This window comes from Anopheles merus, chromosome 3R (genome assembly GCF_017562075.2).
Source record: "Anopheles merus strain MAF chromosome 3R, AmerM5.1, whole genome shotgun sequence".
Lineage (NCBI taxonomy): Eukaryota > Metazoa > Arthropoda > Insecta > Diptera > Culicidae > Anopheles > Anopheles merus.
The window spans coordinates 11022745-11041732 of NC_054084.1; the positions used below are offsets into that span (position 1 = coordinate 11022745).

Consider the following 18988-nt stretch of genomic DNA (forward strand, 5'->3'; position numbering starts at 1 on the left):
TTAATGAACTCTTTCTAACGTGAAATGAACCTTGTGTAATGGGAATTTGACTCTATAGCACCCTTGTTGGACAAATCCAATAGGAATTTTGAAGGAGCATATCCAAAAAGGTTAGATAGAGCCCAATTTCCACCATATGAAGTTCACTTCCAGTAGGAAAGAGTGAAGGAAGTGTCCCATAACTATGAGAACCCCTGGAAAACCCTGTAACGGCAAAAATCCGTTTAGTTTCTTTATCACACAAGCATACCCATTACTAAGCAGCGTGCGAACCTTCGCTACACAAAAAAAACAGTAATTGTTCTCACTAAACGAACCAATTCTATCTGCTCTCGTGTTTCTGGCTGGACCACTTCCCCCATTTTCCGGAGAAGAACGGAGAATAGAAGTTTAAACTTGCTGTACACACACACACACACACACCGTTGTTACTTGGGTTACAAAAGCGACAACTTCAAGGTACGGGGGAAAAACTATTCCAACGACCATCTGGTCGGGCGGCAGCAGAGCTCTTGGTTGGTAACTGGCGGGACACACACACAGCAACAGGTGCCGTCGTTAGCAGCAAGCAGCAGCCATGGGCAGCGAATTACCTTTCTTCATTTAAATTGTCTTGTTTCTTGCATTGCCGTTCTTTTTTTGCCCTTCAACCGTTAAGCTTGTTTCTGTGAAAGTAGTTTTAACATTGTTTTGTATTTCATAGAAATTCCCCTTCTAGAGAGTTAATCTGAAGCTGTACTGGAATGCTTGTCCTGCAGTGGACCTTTTCATGTTCGCTTGCTTGTTAAGAAATTATTGCATTGCATAACTTTGGGCGCTTAGCAACGGTGCCGTGGGGGAGATGGTTAGTTTTTGCCGATAAAGCTGCTAATTTTCATCAAAACTTTTACACTTTAAAGCATCTACCGTGTTGAGATAATATTGAAGTACTTATTAACTAAACATAACCTCTAAAACATGCGCTACAAAATATTTCCATTGCTCCTCGTTTAGAATTAGCAAACGCAGCACATCCAGCGAAGAAGCTACACTGCTAACCTTTGTCTACCTTGCCCCAATGTTGCCCCGTGCTTGCTTATCTGACCCTCCCCATTATGCGTACCGATCTCCCGCAGCAGCTCCCATTCGTCCTGCAGGAAGGCACCGTAGTGGCCGCGCTTGGCGATGGCCTGCGGGCAGCCGAGATTGATATCGATCGCGTCGCAGTGATCCTGGGCGAGCAGGGCCGCCTCCAGCATTATCTTCGGATCGTTGCCGCAGAACTGAAAAGCAAAGCAAAAAAGGAAACAGCATCAGTGTTTGTGTGTAAGAAAACTGCGGAAATGTGCACACATACACACAGACAGACACACAGTGCAGTTTTTTGTTCGTGTGCCGCTGGTGTGCATGTAATTAAATGTCAACGTTTTAATTAACTGTCGTGTGCCGGTTCGCTGGCGCGCGAGAGCGCAAACGGAAACCGTGCCGCTGACAACAATGGTCACGCTTTTTTGTGCATTTTCTTCGCCCGCTTCTTCCTGCTGTTTTCCTACGTGCCCCTGTATACCTGTATAATCAGCGGCCGGTCTTCCGGGCAGGTTTGCAGCGAGTCCTTCCGATACTTCGGATCCTTGGTGAAGCAGCTGCTGTGGAACATGGGCGAGTAGCAGAGCTGTGCGCCGTGCCGGCGGCTCAGCAGCCGCCAGGCCAGCTCGCTAGCGTCCACCATCGGTGCCACGACGTACCGCGGCGAACGGAGCACCTTTTCGTAGAACTCAAACCCGCCGAGCTTACGGTTCGGTTGCCCCGGGGCGTCGCTGGTTGTGTCCATCGCCGTTGCCGTTGCTACAGTGGTGGCGGTGGCTGGTGGTTCCGCCGGCAGATCAACGTTACTCTCGTTGCCCGTTACCATCGTTACCGCTCGATGGTGCACTAATTCCTCTAGGTGACGTGTGGGTTGACGTTTTCTTCCGTCGAGTGCGCCCGAAAAACCTGAAACGACGAGAGAACAGCGGGGTATTAAAACACAGGCATGATGAGGGTTTAATTAAAACTGACTGATGAGGGATGCGGCGCGCGTGATGCCAAGTAAAATCGGCTCAAAGCCCCTGCTGCTCCCGCTTCATCCCACACGCGCTGGACATCGCACTGACGAAGAAGGGAGTTTTTTTTGACAGCAGACTGTAATAATTTAATCATTTCAACCCCTTCGTTCTTCCATTTCAACCATCAATTTTAACAACGATTCGATCGAACCCATTTTCCGCAGCTTTTACAACTTTGTGAAGTTTTGGCCCTTTTCCGCAACGGTCTTGATGTTCTCAGCCACCTACCATCGCCCCTTCACCCCGGCGTATGGGGTGGATTTGCGGCACTAAATCTCATTTTATGGAAAATCCACCCACACACACAGAGAAGGTCACTGATACGCTTCGCTTTTCTTCAAACGCACAAAGGCTTCTCTGGTGGTGGCCGTCGGGCGACATGCGTGTTGCTCGGGACCTCGAGCGACATAATCCGTTGTTCTTCTACTAGCTCACCCTTCTACCACCGGTTCGTCGCCTACTGGGGATGTGAGATGATTTTCTGCTATGCTTTTTTCTTTCCTTTTCATTCTCGCTCCATCGCCGGCCGAGTGTGTGGTCCGAGTGTGCATCGGTGTGCGAGATCTGTATCGGGATGAAAGGCGTTAGCTCCGGTCCATCGCTATTGTGTGCGTGTGTGTGTGTGCCTGTTGTGCTGGAGCTAAGAAATTACGTCCTTTCATCGCCAGCTCCCCAACCCAAGCGGAAGCGGGGGATGTACTACAAAAGGCGTTCCCCGTGTGTCGGTGTGTCGGTGTGGATGGCTTCACCGAAGGTGTCAGGTTTATCTGGATCATCTAAGGCCCCGGAGGTGTTGGAAGTGCTTCGTTTTTCTTCGCCAGTCCATCGGGGTGTCGCGTCTTGGGGGTTGGGGGATGTCGTTCTTTTCGTGTGGGAAAAGGATTGGATTCCGCTTTACTGAAAAAGCTGATCGACACACGGAAACGAAGGATTGGCCTGGACGGACGGATACCCATCTCTCTCCCCATCAGCGGTCTTTGCCACTCTTCGGTTGGAAAAAGGTTAGATTAATCCCCCACCAGCCGCGCTCGTGTTTTGTGCCGGAAATGCTTTCTCCAAAGACGCTGGCTTTGTCCAAGCCGGGAAGGTGGGGTCTTTATCCAGTGGAGAGTGGAGCGTGACGAAAAGGGATACAAAGTCCGCTTGTAAAGATGCAAAACAGAAAAAAAACACCGATTTGCGTTGAGGTATTAGGAGCGTATTGAATGAATTATGTTCCAAACGCTCTCGACCATGAGAGAGAGAGGGAGTAAGAGGAAAAGGCAGCAACCCATCTTTGCCGGTTGGACGACAGTCTTCACTGACCGAGCTCGCGCGCTGAACGGATGAAAACAACCCGGCTAGCGGGGGCTAATGGAGATAATTTTTGAATAATGGATTTACATTTAAATTGACGTAAATGGTGCACGCGGGGGGCTGGCCCGTGGTGTGGTGGTAGTGCTTTGCCTTGCGGTCGTTAGGCAAACCCGCGGCCAGCAAGCCAGCCGGCCACTTCTCGGTGATCTCTCTTTGATGCGCTTCAGCTCGTACCGTTTCGTGCCAGTCTATCTGTTTTTGCTCTGTTTTGCTCGCGTTACTAATTACATCGCATTACAGAGAGTTATGCCAATCCGGTGGAAGGATCAAGAGAGGGGAAAAAAGTGCAAACTCTTTAACATTTAATGTCTTTTTTTTCTTTTTGGTTTGCAGACACGTTGAAAAGACGCTGGCAAAAGCATGAACTAACGCTTCAGTACTGTATAAAGAGAAGATTTTGCGATGAACATTGCATACATTAGGGCGTTATAGAACTAATTTGGGAGATTCACTGTGAACTGTGAAATGGTAAAAAATACAGTGTAACCCCGTTTATCCGGGCTCATCGGGACTCGTCCTCAGCCGGATACTCAAATCACACGGAATAAATGGGTCCAAATATGTTTTAATAACACATTTTTGAAGTTTTTTTTTTTTGAAATTTTTATTGTGTATCGGTAAAATCTTGGTCAGTTTTTATGAACTTCATGTATTTTAAATGAACATATTTGAAATTTGCCATGCATTTTATTGTTTTTTCGTTATGATAAAGTGTTCTGATAACAGTTCAACACATGTGTAGCTTTGTGTTCTGAGGAGGCCAACTGAAAAAAATAAATAAAAATCGTTATCAGAGCACAAAACTCTAAATATCGCGGCAAATTAAAACTATTCTCATTGCAAAAATCAAGAGATTAATAAAAAATGGATAGATTGTACCAATACCTAATGACAATTCCAAAACAAAAACAAAAACCAGATTTTTGGTAAAATATACACTTTGACCCATTATCCGTGTTATTCGAGTATCCGGGCAAGGTCGAGTCCCGATAAGCAGGGATAAACGATGTTCCACTGTAATCAAATTTGCTTCAAATTAGTAGTGTATACCTTAAAGATCCCTCAAAAAACGCTACCATGCTATGATGATTGCATCCATTTAGGCGCTTTGTCATGTAAATTGTATTTTAATGCCTAAAGGCAAACTTCTCACAGTCTCAAGCAGCAGAATCCAACACATCTCATCTGCACAAGTCAGTCAATGTTTACCGGACACGGTTTTAATCCGATTCGGTCAGTTCATTTTGGTCTTCAACACGTTTTGAGACTGTTCTGCTGAATTCTTGTTCCCAAACAACCGTTGTCTCCTCTCAAAAGCAATACACCGAGATGAAATCCCATGACAAAACTTTTGTTTTTGGGCAACTCTCAACTACCCAGCCCAACTGCACATTTTGTACATTTTTGTCCTTTTTGTGTGCGTGTGTTTGTATAGGGCACTTTGTTTCTAGTCAACGCCATGCGGAAGGCCATCGAGAAATAAAAAAAAAACGGCCTACCACCGGGTGCCTTCATTTGGCCATCGAACGGCTGGCAGTGGGCCAACAAAGTTTAAAGATGAGCCAGTGGGCCAACGAGGTCACATTTGTCCCTCTCCACTTGCCCGCCACCTCTCCTCTTTCTCTCTCACTGCCACATCTATCTGCAGCATTCATTAGTGTGCTGTATCATTCGATATGCTTTGGTGCTGCAGTGCCGACCCGACACCCGACCAACGCCCGTACCGAACTTGCCGCAAATGTCGCCAAATGCGAAACGAAATATAAGTACAGACACATACGTGCGACATGCGCGTGAAATGGTGGGGGCATGTAGGACACTACAGCAAAGAAAAGCAAAGACAGTGAAAAAAAGAGACCCCGCTCATAACCATAAACCGCACATGCTTCCGAGCTTTGGAAGTTTTCGAAACCCATTCCGGCAACGGTTCTTAAATCATTGCGCTCGTTACTAAATTGTTTGTCGCATCGCGGTGCCCTCCTTTTACTGTGTGGGTGGTGGGATGAGCAGAAGGAATGAGCCCAAAATACGAACACAAAGCTATGCGCAGTTTTATTGCCCGAATTTTATACGTGATCTTTGTGCACACACCTCTTGCTGTCATTTGCTGCGGGCTCAAAAGTTTTAATTTCCAGCTCGAGACCGATCTTCTCGGTGGCGTTTTGGAGGTAAAGAATTCACGCTCGGTGCTAGGAGAGCAAATTATTATCTGCTGTAAAGGCTTTGGAGTGTTGATTGAATAAGCCGGAGCAGCAGGGATTTGCAAACTTCTTTTTCAAATGTTCATCACACGCTGGAATGAAGCGTTGAGCTTTTAATTTGAGATGAGAAATGGATAAAGTTATTTGAGCCAAAAATTAAAGGCAAAAGGATAAAGATGGCTTTATTTTGTTCAAGTGTGAATAACATGTCTACAATAATCAAAGGGCCTTGAAGTTCTGACTCTTGATGTAGCAAGATTCTACCTTTAATTACGAACGAGTTTTTTTTCGCAAACCTTTGCCAAACTCTCGCCTATTTTTCTGCGCAGAAAGATTCGGCAATAATTCGTCCAACTCCATGCAGCACTCCTCTTAATCATCCCTCCAAAAAAAAAAAAAAAAAAAAAACAGCCCGTTGATTATAATTCCCCCTGGAAGGGGGGGACCAGCAAACAAAACTTTACGGTGGCAAATTTGGAATGAATACAAATTATGACACAACTTTCTTTCGGCGCATCGGCTTCGTGCTGCCGTATTTGCCAAGTCGCTGCACGAACGTACGACATACTGATCATGCCGCCTTTTCTTTGCTCTTGTTTCTATTTTCCTCTTTTCACCCGACGACCAAGGGGATACGTGAGATCAAACGAAGGACGACGAGAAGGACGAACATTAGGGACACACGCCGTTTTTCGTTAGGAATGCTAAATGAAGGCTCGTCCAGACCGTTGTCGCCTTTTTGCACAATAAGAAGAAGCGCAGAATGCAGCGGGAGATAAAAACATCTCTCTCTCTCTCTCTCTTTCTCTCGGGGGAAATCTTCAGGCGGTGAAAATTTGGCCCGACAGTGCGAATAAAAACCCCTAAGTGAAGAATTATGATGATGTGATGCTGATGCTGCTGCAGCAGCGCTGAGAGAACGCTGACGGTAAGCACTCATCACGCATTTAAGTTGTTTTTTTGCAGAGAGAAGGGTAACAAAAAAAGGGAACCTGATGAAGAAAACCTTTAAGGTTAAATTTTGCGTCAGTATCCATTGCGAGTTGCTGGTGCCAAATTTTTTCCCCAACAGAAAACACCAAATAAGCCAGGGTTTCGTACAAACAAAAGCTACGATGAAAACAATCAGATTCAACCGACACACTCTGCCCAAACGAACAAAGCAACAACAACCGAAAGCGTTCGGTCAATCTACACCACGCTACTAGGCTTTGGAGCGGCTTTTGTGCGTTTTGGCACGCCAGCATTGTTTATCTATCATCGAAAAACGGTCGCTGGGTGGATGCGGCGTCCGCCGAAACGCATCGTGATGCGCGATTTTATGCGATTGTTGCCGTTGCAGCGCGAATGATGCACGCTGGGCGTAAGGGTGGAATAAAAGGATTTTTTTTTGTAAATATAAATCAATAGATTTTTATTTTTATTTTACTGGGCGTAATACGTAAAGTTTTTCTACTATGTTTCGTATAACATTTAACTAGAATGGATTTTTGATCCGTTCTTCTAAATTCACAATTTATTACGCCTAAATGTATGCAATACGAATGACATGGTACCTTTATTTGTTTGCATTCGCAATATATTACGCCTAAATGTATGCAATGCGAAGGGCAACATATTATATTGCTCGTTTCTATTGAAACTTTCTATAAAGAACGAAGTAAAGGATACGATTTTACAAATGTCCATTTATTTGCACTGCGTTTTCGCACCGTGCGACTTGGTCGCGACTGCATCGACACGAGCGGACACGGGCGTTTTTGTCCTCTCCGGGGTGAACGATTTTCAAAAACAAGGAAAGTCGTTAGTTGTTGCACTTCAATGCCCCGTGCCTTGGAGCGATTGTTTGAAGGTCTGTGTTGCCCCTGCACGCGCACTGTTTACTGACGAAACCTCAGCACCAATCAATGGCGCCTGCGAAAGCAAACGCGCCCTCCTTCTGTTTGGTCTTTTTATGCTTCAGCTTGTCCAAAAGCGGCATTCAAAGAGCTTTAGAGAGCTTAAACGGCGCATTCCACAAATGAACAACACGATGCGTTGACGCCGGGAGGGAGAGAGAGCTGACAATGGCGCGCTTTAGTGTTGAACATTGCTGTTTGTCGTTTGTCGTCGATTGAAGGGATTGTTTGAAATCCTTGACGCTTCACGAGTCTTTGCCTCACTTTGCACAATATTATCATTTAATTTTCGGCACCTTACATCGCAAAGGCCTGCGGTTTTGAAGCTTTCGATAAAGCTCAATCTTGTGTGGAATTATCTTTGATTGGCATGTTACAATGCGATACACACACACACGACGCTAACGTACCGACATTTGCCATCAACGATACTGAAGCAATGCTGCTAAAACACGCCTACGGCACAGTGCTCGGTAGGGGAAACTCCAGCGCTAGAATGGAAAGAAATTTAATACTACGAAGAAAGCGAGTGGGGCGAAAAATGCCGCCACCGTAACCGAGAGCAGCCGAAAATAGCCCATTAAAAAGGCTGCACAAACACGTAAACAGCCCGATAAGTGAGAAGGAATCACTCGGACCCAGACGGCAACAAAAAGCTTTCCTTTCAGTGTTTTTTTATTCTTTCTTCTTCGTTATTGCAGCGCTGTCAAACTGATTTCGTCCCTAAAATTCCTTTCATTCCGAGCCTTATGGGAGGGCCACCAATAAAGCCAAAGCGAACGAAAAAGAGAGAAACAGAGACAGTGAAAGTGATCATGACCGCGTCATTGACCGCCATGTAGAAAAGGAAACGCTGGGGACTTTGGGTGCGCTGGGGAAAATCACAAAAGCAATGGTGCAAAATGCGGCAAACGGCAAAGTTTGCTCACAAATCGCCCGAACAATCAAGCCTGAGAGGAACTAATTTTCGCGCATTCGAGGAAACATTTTTGCTCTTCCGAACAGTCTCGCACGCTTCGGACGAACAAAGGACCAGCGAGCTTAGGCTCGAAGGCTTTAAGGGTATTGTTTACAGCACAAAGGCTGATCGAAGGCAGGCGATGTAGCTGAGAGCTTTGCACGAAATGATTAGTATGTGAAGAAATGTTAGTGGGTATAGCAAACATGCGGAACAAATTCAGAATTCTTCAATTTATGCTCCTTTTTTTTAACGAAATTCCAATTGGAAAATCAATTCAATGTACTCAAATGAAGCAGAGGGTTATAGAAAGCGATTCAACCGTATCTTAGTGAACCCTTTCCGATCAAACCCGTCCCAATTTGCGATGACTTTTAGCAGTGCTCCAAACCAAGTGTGTAGAACGCAATGAAATGTAGCATAACTACAACTTCAAACAACATAAAATACCCAAGAGACGAAAAGAAAATAAAACATATACACACAACACAGAGCAAAAGGGTCTACCAAACGTGTAGAGTGTGCCCTAAAAGTTCTTAACAAGGTGCAAAGTACGCCAAAACCAAGGTAGCTGTTTCAGCACCGGTTGCTGATGCTGTGCTTGAAATATGTCCTTGGAGGCAGTAAGCCATGGGGCATTTTTATAATAGGCTTAAAAGCACCTTCTTCCTTTTCTGACGCAATATTTGAGGTTACGTTTCGGTGAACACGGTACAAATGACTCAGCAAATACTTCTGGCCGCATTTGCCCCATAATTGAATCCCTGGAATTAATAAGCGCCTGAAGGTATGCAATAGGTATGTAAGGTATGCAAATCGCTTTACACAAGCGAGCTAGTAGATTGCCAACTTTGAAACGTTGTTAAATGTCAATGAGCCAATGATTTCTCATTAAAACCAACTTCTACCATGCAGGAAGTGATGGCACGGACATGATTTACTTTAAACACGATGGCCGTTGAACAGCTTCCAAAATGTCACCACAGAGCCAAAAAAAAACAAAATCAACACCTTCCAACACGCAGCTGAAGTTGGGGGGCAAGGACACCCCGCTCGCCTTCTTGACAAAAAGTGTCAATAAATCGGAAATAAAATCACTTCCACAGCGAGCAAACTTTGTCGAGCGCGGGGCAAACTTTACCGTCCAGGGCGCTGGGAATGCCAACGACAAAGATGCCGGGGTCGATTCTCCAACCTCCTAGACACCGACCGACCCAGACCGACCGGAAGTTACCAATCACAGCAGCTCGGTGGTCGGGTGGTTGATGTGTGCCGGAAGTGAGTGTGGGGGAGCTGTGTACTCATCTAACGTGTAGTACGGTTGACAGGACAAAGCCTGCGAACAAGCCCGCAAAACATTTCCCGATGACCGAAACAAATATGAGCTTGAGTAGAAGGAAATGTCAATGTCGGTTGGAACAACAAGAAGCACCGGGGGGGGGGGGGGGAGGGAACACACAAACACACAGCAAACTTATTCATCAAGTTTATTTCGTCGCAGGCTCCGTCCGTCGTGTGTTCAAAAGAGTCTCGGTTTTTGCGCTTTCCTTTTTTCGATTCGATTCCATCTCGACGGAGCAGTAGTCGATAGCGCATTCGTTTGATGGATGAAAATTAGTTCGATCTGGTGTTGGTTGTTTTGACACCGTGCACTGAATTGTGGGTCCCCTTCAATGGCAGATTGACGTATGTTTTGTCAAGAGCAATTTTCCATTTCGACACGAAGAAAGAAACATTATCTTAAACGGATGTAAACTTTGGGATGGGAAAACTTTTGACGTGAACTTATCTAAATAGGATTACGATGTTTTTGATCTTCTTCGGTACTGTGTGACGCAATAGGTAAGCCTTAAACCCCCCCACAATCCTACAGAAATGTGCTTCAATATTCACAGAAAAGGGAAACAACCTAAACAGATCGAACACGAATTTGAGCAAAATCACAAAATACAACACAACAAATCAGACGACAAACCCACGCTCTCTTTGAAGGGATTTTTTTGCTTTCAATATTCTATCCCTACACGCCGGCAGTCTTCATTTCACGGTCCGGTGAGTGAGGCTGCCTTGACAAAGGGATTGCTTTCCTTGCTCCACCCCGATAAAGCTTATCACACGGTTGCGTTAGTTTTCCGGACATCAAACTAACAATCGCACCCGTCCACCGTCCGCCGTTGTCCTTTGCCCATCCCACCCACCGGCGATGATCTTTTTGATGGCCAGCAGTCGGCCGCCACCATGAAGCGGAGAGCTCTGGGAGGATTTGTGCTGTAACACGCGCGCGACATGATGGGAGATTCTTTGCCAAAATAGGCAATAAAAAAGAATCAAAATTCCGCCCCATTCGCAGCCGGACCTAGTGGCCGGAAGTGGCTTTTCATGTTGGACGCAATACAAAGCGGCTCGAGAGGACACTCACACGGACGCAAAAAAAAAAAACGAAAGTCCACTCGCACGTGTTTGGTCGGTGAGTTTGGTTGATGAGCTGTGGGGAAGGAAAGGCATGAGGGGTCACGGTGAAACGGCGGAGAAAAGTTAGTTCATCAACGAAACATGAATGAAAAATCTTTACCGTGGGAGTTTAGCTCTTTGTGTGTTCTGTTTGGTGTGTGATTTAAGTTGACAACCATCAAATGGTTTGCTTTTTGATTCGCTTTAGAGCACGAAAGAGCGTGCTTGAAAGTTTGAATTTGATACGGAGTCGTAGTTTGTTTGGGGTACTTGAACAAACTAAACAACACGGACTTTGTGCTCTATCTATATCAAGAGCAGATAAATTTGTTGATTTTGCGATTATTTTTAAATTGGATAAAGTTTCCGTAATGTCTTGATTTAATCTGTGTAAATAAACACATTTTGAGATGCAAATTGCATACACACAGGCGCTTCCAAGTCGTCCCGGTCGCAAAAAGCATCCTTACCATTCATTTAATCGATTGTTGCTAATAGATTAGTGTCCAATAATTTTGATTTATTTAATGTCTTGTCAGCGATAACACGACCCATTATGGGCCTTCAACATAAACCAGTACCGCCAATATTAAACAATTTCCTTCAACTCCATAACTCCCCGTCCCCAAAGCGTTGAGTTATTGATTTTTTTTCCTCCCTCACCGACACACACCGAACAGAAGTTTTAAATAATCATTTTCTTGTACCCGGTGTGCCTCGTGTGCGCAGAATAAAAAGTAGTTCCCAGTAGTCGGTTCCCGCAGGCACAACCGGTCGTACGCGAGGTAACTAATGGAATGCCAATAAATCATACTTTTATCGTGCGAAAACGCCGCCGAGAAACGATCGCCGCCTGTAGTTGGAATGTGCCTGCAGGGCACCGGTTCTATTGAATGCGCCAAACGGAAGGAATTCTGCGAATGTTGTGCTCTCTCGTGCCAAGTTTCAAATAACGAACAAATAAATTTCATCACAAGCAGGGTTTGGGCGCCTGCCGAGCAAAAGGGGAACCGATCGAACACGATTCGGGAAAGATGAAGACGCGTTGGACGAATATTGGACTCTCAGTGGACGGCCGCACCCTTGAGCCTGCCGCGGAGAGCCATAGAGAGAGAGAGAGAGAGAGAGAGAGGAACACAGGACGGGACGGGACAGGGAAATAAATTCATCATAAGCCTTTCTTTTCGCCTGGTTTGTCCCCCCTTTTCTCGTTAAGGCAGAGTCGCAGTTTCTTTTTTTTTTTTTTTTGCTTTTCATCATTCAAAGGAGCTGGCTCAAAATGAAGTAAAAACGAGAATGCTTCCTCTGTTGCCAACTTCCTACAGACCAAGTTCCACTAAATACGCCCAGAAAGCAGGCCTCCGTTTTCCGCCATATCGTTTGAATGCTCAACTAATACAAACAGACAAACATGCTTTAATACGTCCCGGAGCGAAATCAGCATCCACAAACGGCTCGGCCCACTCGTGCGACACAGAAATACCACACCCTCCGCTGGATTGTAGGAGTTTGCCGGGACGCTGCTTTGTTACAGTGTGCCCAGGCAAGCGCCGATAGGCAAGATGAAATGGGACCGGGAATCCATAAAAAAAATATGATGAATGAGCCATTGATGAATCTCCGTTACTTGGTTGGAGCCCTCGAGCAAAAGAGAGTGAAATCGAAGACACATGGGCGGAAGAATTAGAGGAAAGGGGGAAAGAAAGAACATCGGAAAGAATACATTCACCAAGCGAGAGGCCACGCGTACACGGAAGCGATCATAAATGAGCAGCAAAAGCTGTCTACCGTGTCGTGTTCTGGTGTGTTTTCGCTGTTCGCTGCGTGCTCTAGATGGTGCCATGGTTTCCGGAAAACTTCCCCATAAGCTACCGATGGGCGATGGGAAATCGTGCAGAAATGGAAACTGATTGAATCGACCGACCGAAGAAATGTGGGCCGAAGCACTGCAAAAACAGATGTAAGCCAAAGCAAGTAGAGATTGTAATTAATTCGTGCCTGAAATAACTTCTCTTTTTGATTCCCGCATCAAACTAAACAGATGTATAAACCATCACTTACCAACAGCCCGGCTAGCTCAGTCGGTAGAGCATGAGACTCTTAATCTCAGGGTCGTGGGTTCGAGCCCCACGTTGGGCGCGCAGAGATGAAACTTTTTTAAAAGCCAAATCGAAGAGAATAAACTGCTTCTGTACCGTTTCTCCTACTTACTACTCCACTCATACTTATAAAAACTAAAAAAAAACTGTGGTAACTATTATAAAATATAACAGAAATAATTTGGCATACAAAATTAAGCTCACAAATTAGAGTCATCTCTTTCGAAACTGTGGGAGTGGATTTTTACCACAAATTCCCCGTTGATCGTTGACACCGGACACGATAAAGCGCCGGGGCATCAAATTTAAATACTGACAGTGGGGCCAACCCCCTGGGAGATGCATTAATTAGCTTTGACAACCGTCGCCCCACCCCTGCAGAAAAAAAGCATCCCGTCACTATCCGTGGAGGGAGCTCAGGAACATTGACGTTTCACAACTCCACGACACGATGTTCGAAGACCTCGTGCGACGGATGGATCATTAATAATACCGCCCAATGATGCGTGTCTTGGGTTTGGAGCGCTTAGCTGAAGCCCGTCCATCCTCTCGTCGTTCGAGGAATGGTTTCGCAATGAATGATACAGCCGATGACAGCCCGACCATCGACATTTTCTATTGTTCCGTCGCAACATGTTACAAATTTGGGAAGCTTGTCGTGAGCTGTGTCCGTCTCCACACTCGTCAGTGTGCTGCTGTTGAATGTTTCATGTTGCGATCAGCGCCTTGTTGTACACAAACGGAGCTATTTTTCCCACTACCAGGCTGGGGGAAGTGGTTTTCCTCGACGTTGAGATTGCGGAGAGCGGCGGGCTGTGGTCGTTCGCCATTATTTTCAGAAGCAGCAGCACCCCCTACCCGCCTACCCGCGCATTGGTAATTGGATTCACTCGATCCGGATCCATCAATCAATCTATCGTCATCAATTTTGGCCGACGGTGGTGGTTTTCGAGCGATTGCACTTTTGCCCAGAGTGGTGCCTCCATCATCGTCGCCCCCAGCACTCTCATTTGGCTCATGGCCGATGTTCGGGGGAAATTATGCTCGTCGACGTTGAGATTTTTGCGACAGCGGTCTTTGGCAATTCAGTGTACTTCAGTTGGTCGTCAGCCATCGTCTGCCGGTGATGGCAATGTCATAAGAATTTGTTACGTGTGGTTTGTTAAGCGCTTCTCCTCGCCGTTTTTGGTCGAGAAGAATTGGTCCTTCAGCAGATTCGAAACATATTTCCATACAAAGACGAATTCTAATTCACTTACAGTGATTTCATTATGGCCAACAGATTAAAGACTTTTAAAGGGCGATAATTGCAAAATCTTCTACCATCCCAATAAATATAGCACGATCTCGATGAATCCATCCAAACGTAGTGAATTATAGATTGCATACCTACAGGCGTTTAAGAAAAATGAGCGTCAGCTTCACATAATAGCGACCACAGAAAATTGATTGCCTTGGGATGGAGAAAAATCCCTCACAAAAAAAAGGGAAAACGCTGTGATAACTTCTCCTAGCCATTTTTCTGCGGAACGACCTTTTTAGGAAAAGTTCTCACCAAGGTCTGTACATGCATGCGCGCGCGTGCCGCAGCAATTAATTTCACACTTTGCAGTGCTGAGCAAGTGGGTTTGCGGTCGCAGCAGCTCAAGCACAGCCACACCAAAAACCCCAAAAACCCAAAAGCACACAGCTTCTCAGCTATAGAGAACGGCATAGATTTAGCATAGCACAATGGCCACTTGCACAGGCACAACCGGGATGAACTTTGCCCGGCTGTGCCGATTGTGTGCAAGGCTCGGTGGGGCTGCCACCGTGTGGCGCGCGATAACGTTGCGGCAGCGCCATAAAACGCACTTATGGCCAGTAAATTTTTCCAACCCGACCGACTAAGCCGACCAATTTGTCGACAGCTGTTGCACAATTGCTGTGGCCGGGGAAGAAGGTCACATACATCGGGGTTAGGTCATATGTACTACTGCTATTGGCCAGTGCCAGTCCAATGCATATTTGCCAGTGCCAAAACCCGTTTCCTGATGTTACAACGCGCAGTGTGTGCTGCAGAGCAGATTATCAGTTTGCTTAGCTTTGCTTGTCTCTTTTTCTTCCTCGAACGGTAGTTCAATGTTTCAGTGCATAGAATTCCCAGAAATGACCTTGTTAGCAGCGATAAATAAGAAGAATTGAATGTATCTAGGCCGCATTAAACGAAGGTAACAAATGCAACTGTTTGCCTTTATAATCTGAGTAAAAAATGTAATTTGCCTTCAGAAATCAGTTTTCCTTCATTCCCGAAAAATAACGCCTAAATGTATGCAATTTGTAAAACAAAATAATACGCTTCTGGTCTTATTAAGACTGTGAGACAAACATGTAGCATCCTGGGTGCAGCAAATGACCCAGACGACGCCCAAACTGTGCACTGGTATGCATTTTGCCAGGGTACGGTAACATTCTGCTATCCCTTCCGGCACGGAACCTCTGCTATACTACCATGCACCAAAAGCATTCGGCAGTAAGCAGTAGTAGTGCTGCTGCTGCTGCCCTTTCTGCGGTACCGCACGGCTAAAGACAAACTTCTTGTTTCCGGCAGAAATTAACGAGGATAAACTGGTGGTAGTAGTTTCCGAGGGTTTGCTTGCCCACTTTTTACGCCGCACATTCCCCTTTTCCGGGGCTCATTGCCAGATTAAATTCCATCGTCCGCTTCGGACGGTGCTGGAAATGCTGAAAGGCTGCAACTGCTGCTGATGTTACTGTTTCGCTTTTCTGGCTTGGAGATTCATGTTCACATGAAACATACCATGCCCCGAAAGTGTCCGGAAGAATAGCAAACGCTTAAATGGAATCTATGTGGTTGCCACTGTTCGTACTGGGGTTTAGAATTCTGGGTACAATTCCCAGCGATTTCCGAAAGCCCCTGGCAAAGAATAGAAGAAAAAAATGAACCCGAAAGAACATTTGCTCTCACACACGACCCACTTGCTTGCGGGAGGAAGGGGTTTGCTTTTCCGGGTTGTTTCGGGAGTGAAAAAATATCACTATAAGAGGTGGCGAGGGAAGAACAACACTGCAACAGGGGTGAATGGGAATGGGAAACGGGGTCTTACTTCCGAGCCGAAAGCAGATGATTGAATCCCACTAGCACTCGAAAGGCGTACCATTTACATAACAATAACCAGACAATCTACTAAAGCCCGGGCCCCGTTAAGAAGTTTGGGAAAGTGGTTGCGCTAACGCTGCAGCCGTTTGACGATACAATCCCCGCTAGAGTGAGACGCAGTGCACGGTAGTAAAATAGACAATCTTGTATTTCGAGTACGCTTCATCTCGTTTGGTTCCTAGGTTCTCTCATACCACACCACACAGCCCCCCGGGTGGTCGGGAAGGGACGAAAATTCAATGGGCAAAAATTACTGCTCTCTTCAGCTCAATTTAGAATGGCGAGCCAGCGTGAACCCGTCAGCGTGATGGTTGATGGTGGTGTGACGAAAAGCGGGGGGATATGGCAGCAAACTTTCGCCTCCTACGGCGAACTTTTACCTTTTACACTGGGAACTAACGAAAATTTCAACCATACAGCACCGGCACTATCTGGATTGTGATGGGCGAGAGGTTGAAGTCTACTACAGGCGGTGGGAGAAAAGCAAGGTGTGAAACAGTGGCCAACCGTAATTGGTTTCTTTCTGAACCCCCCCTAAACCCCGAGCCTAGCGGTGGAAGGAGTGGGGACTTTCTTTCGCTGGCGGACACTCAAGTTCATTGGAACTGGAGCGTGGGGACGGTGAAATATGTTCTAATTGATTGCGTCAGAAGTGTGCGGAGGGGCACGGAATGTTATGGCTATGGTGATTTGAATTCTTTGATAAATCTGAACGAGTGACGGTTGGAAAAGTTAGAATAGCTGAAGAAAGATGAGACAAACATTATCATTTTGTAAGAAAACTGGTGAAAAATTGTGGGATTTTTGCTTTAGAATTACGTTTAAAATGAACGAAGAAGTTATACTTTACTTTACTTATACATAGCATACATTCAGGCTAAAGCATTGCCCTATTCCCCCCCTAAAAGTATGCAATAAACAAAGCAAAGCGTCTCTTTTTAGCATGATTTATAGCGTTTTTAATTAATTATACACATTTACTGGGCTGCATTACATTTCAAAACTACAATTCACAATTAAACACGCAGAGCTAACCAATAATACGATGTCCGATGCACTACCATACTACCTGGCCCAAGCGCATCTAACCAATTTCCAGCTTTATCGATTTATAGCCGACAGCTAATGCATCGGACTTGCAGAACGTTTGGATTTAGATAGTGCGTCGATGATAAATTCTATCCATCCATTCCACGCGTGCGGATTGGTTCGCCGCCGGACAGCCTGGCAGCGTGTCGTGTTACAACGAATAATGATAGCCGGACAGCCGGTGCTAATTAGTAAAATAACAATAAGATTTACATCATGAAAGCAAAAACTGAAAGCATCTGATATGGTGCAAAGCGATGGAAATTATGTGAAGAATCGTTAGTATGTGTCTGCTTATTAAACTCAGATCTTTTGGGAAGATGCGATGTATACAAAATAAAAATACAAAATAAATCTGAAAAGCCATCCTAGGAAAGACTCGTTCGCAGCAACGAAAACTACTGCCCAAGAATAACAATAAAAGCATAAAATCCAATCCACCATTCGATCACACAACTCTCCCGACCCTTTTTCTCGAAGGTAATCAAAATTCGGAATCGTATTACGCTCGGGAGGGACGAAAGTTTGCTGTTTTCTTTTTGGCCGGCTGCGGTTTTTCGAATCAGTCCAGCGCGGTCCACATCGGTTCCAGTTTTCCACCCCATCTGGAACACTCGATTTCCAAATAGAAATTGTTAAATGATCTCAAAACCAGATGGCACCGAGGGCTTCGTCCAGGCCAGGCAAGTTCTGGGAAAAAAACTATCCCGAATCGGTGGGGAGCTGTAGAAAAATTCTCATCAAAAGTTATTCGACACAAAATGGTGGTTATTTCCTTCTCTACTACTGGGTCACTGTTTTTTTTTCCCTCAACAGCTGTTTGCTCTCTTTTTTTGGTTGTGTGTACGCAATACAATTTTATTACTCGTCCAAAACGATAGCGCCCGCTCGTTGGCTTAATGTTCAACTACTTTTCTTTACGGAAGGTAGTTTTTTTTTGCTGCAGAGGATACAGTATGGTAAAGAAGTTGAGATATTTTTTTGTGCCAATCTTTGTGCTAGTTTAGAAAAATTGAACGATAAAAACAAAGTGGCACAAGCGAACAGTTTATTTGATTAATTAAAATAACTTCATAAATTGTTATGTACACCTCAGTTAGCTTAGTTTAACCGTTCAGTGAATAGAACAATGGCACTCACTGTACCACTGTTCGCGTTGAATCGATAACACTACAAAACTAAATGGCCACTGCAGACTGATTGGGCATCCCGTGTCGTTCGATTTCGATACTTTCTTTTATTTTCTATTGTAAATTCCATTGCCCGTGCCCGTTCTAGCCTTCAACAGCAACTCGATAAACTGCGCTTCCGGTTGATTGGTAAAATGTACAGCATTTGTAGCAATCGAAATTGTTCTTCCCCATTCCCCACGGAGCTGAAGGGTTCTCTGATCGAGAGAGAGAGAAAGAGAGAGGGTTTTCGCGATCCATTTTGCCACAATGGCACAATCGTTCCTCCCGCCGATTCCGATAATTGATGGCCGCTCGCGAGTAATAGAGCAACGAAGGATGCTTCTCGTAAATGGCTTTTGCAACATTTTGACTTTTTGTTTTACCTCAATCCTGCCCCAAGCTGATGGGATTTCCTTGGGACGGTTGCTGCAGTATGCGAGGAAGCGGCAAGCGAGCTTCGCCGGCAAAGATTAACGATTTAAAGCATCGGCAGAGAGGCGGCCATTTGAAGTCGGTGGCA

General features: G+C 45.4%; 1 protein-coding gene and 1 non-coding gene across 5 annotated transcripts in view; one reads left to right on the forward strand and one right to left on the reverse strand.

Annotated features, from left to right (window-relative positions):
* LOC121597959 (tRNA-dihydrouridine(16/17) synthase [NAD(P)(+)]-like) overlaps nt 1-18988 on the reverse strand; it is an 85520-nt gene that overhangs the window by 3800 nt on the left and 62732 nt on the right. For 2 of the 4 annotated variants that reach the window (XM_041924324.1, XM_041924323.1), the window contains 2 exons: nt 1547-1971; nt 1103-1262 (listed from right to left, as the gene is read on the reverse strand). In XM_041924324.1, coding sequence (XP_041780258.1) covers nt 1103-1262; nt 1547-1891 — 505 coding nt within the window. In that variant the 5' untranslated portion in view covers nt 1892-1971. Of the gene's footprint in view, nt 1-1102; nt 1263-1546; nt 1972-2037; nt 2290-2312; nt 2505-18988 lie in introns of those variants that run through there. The other 2 variants (XM_041924326.1, XM_041924325.1) reach the window with 2 other exon arrangements.
* On the forward strand, nt 13015-13087 carry Trnak-cuu. The gene has a single exon. It is a non-coding gene; the product is annotated as a tRNA-Lys (tRNA).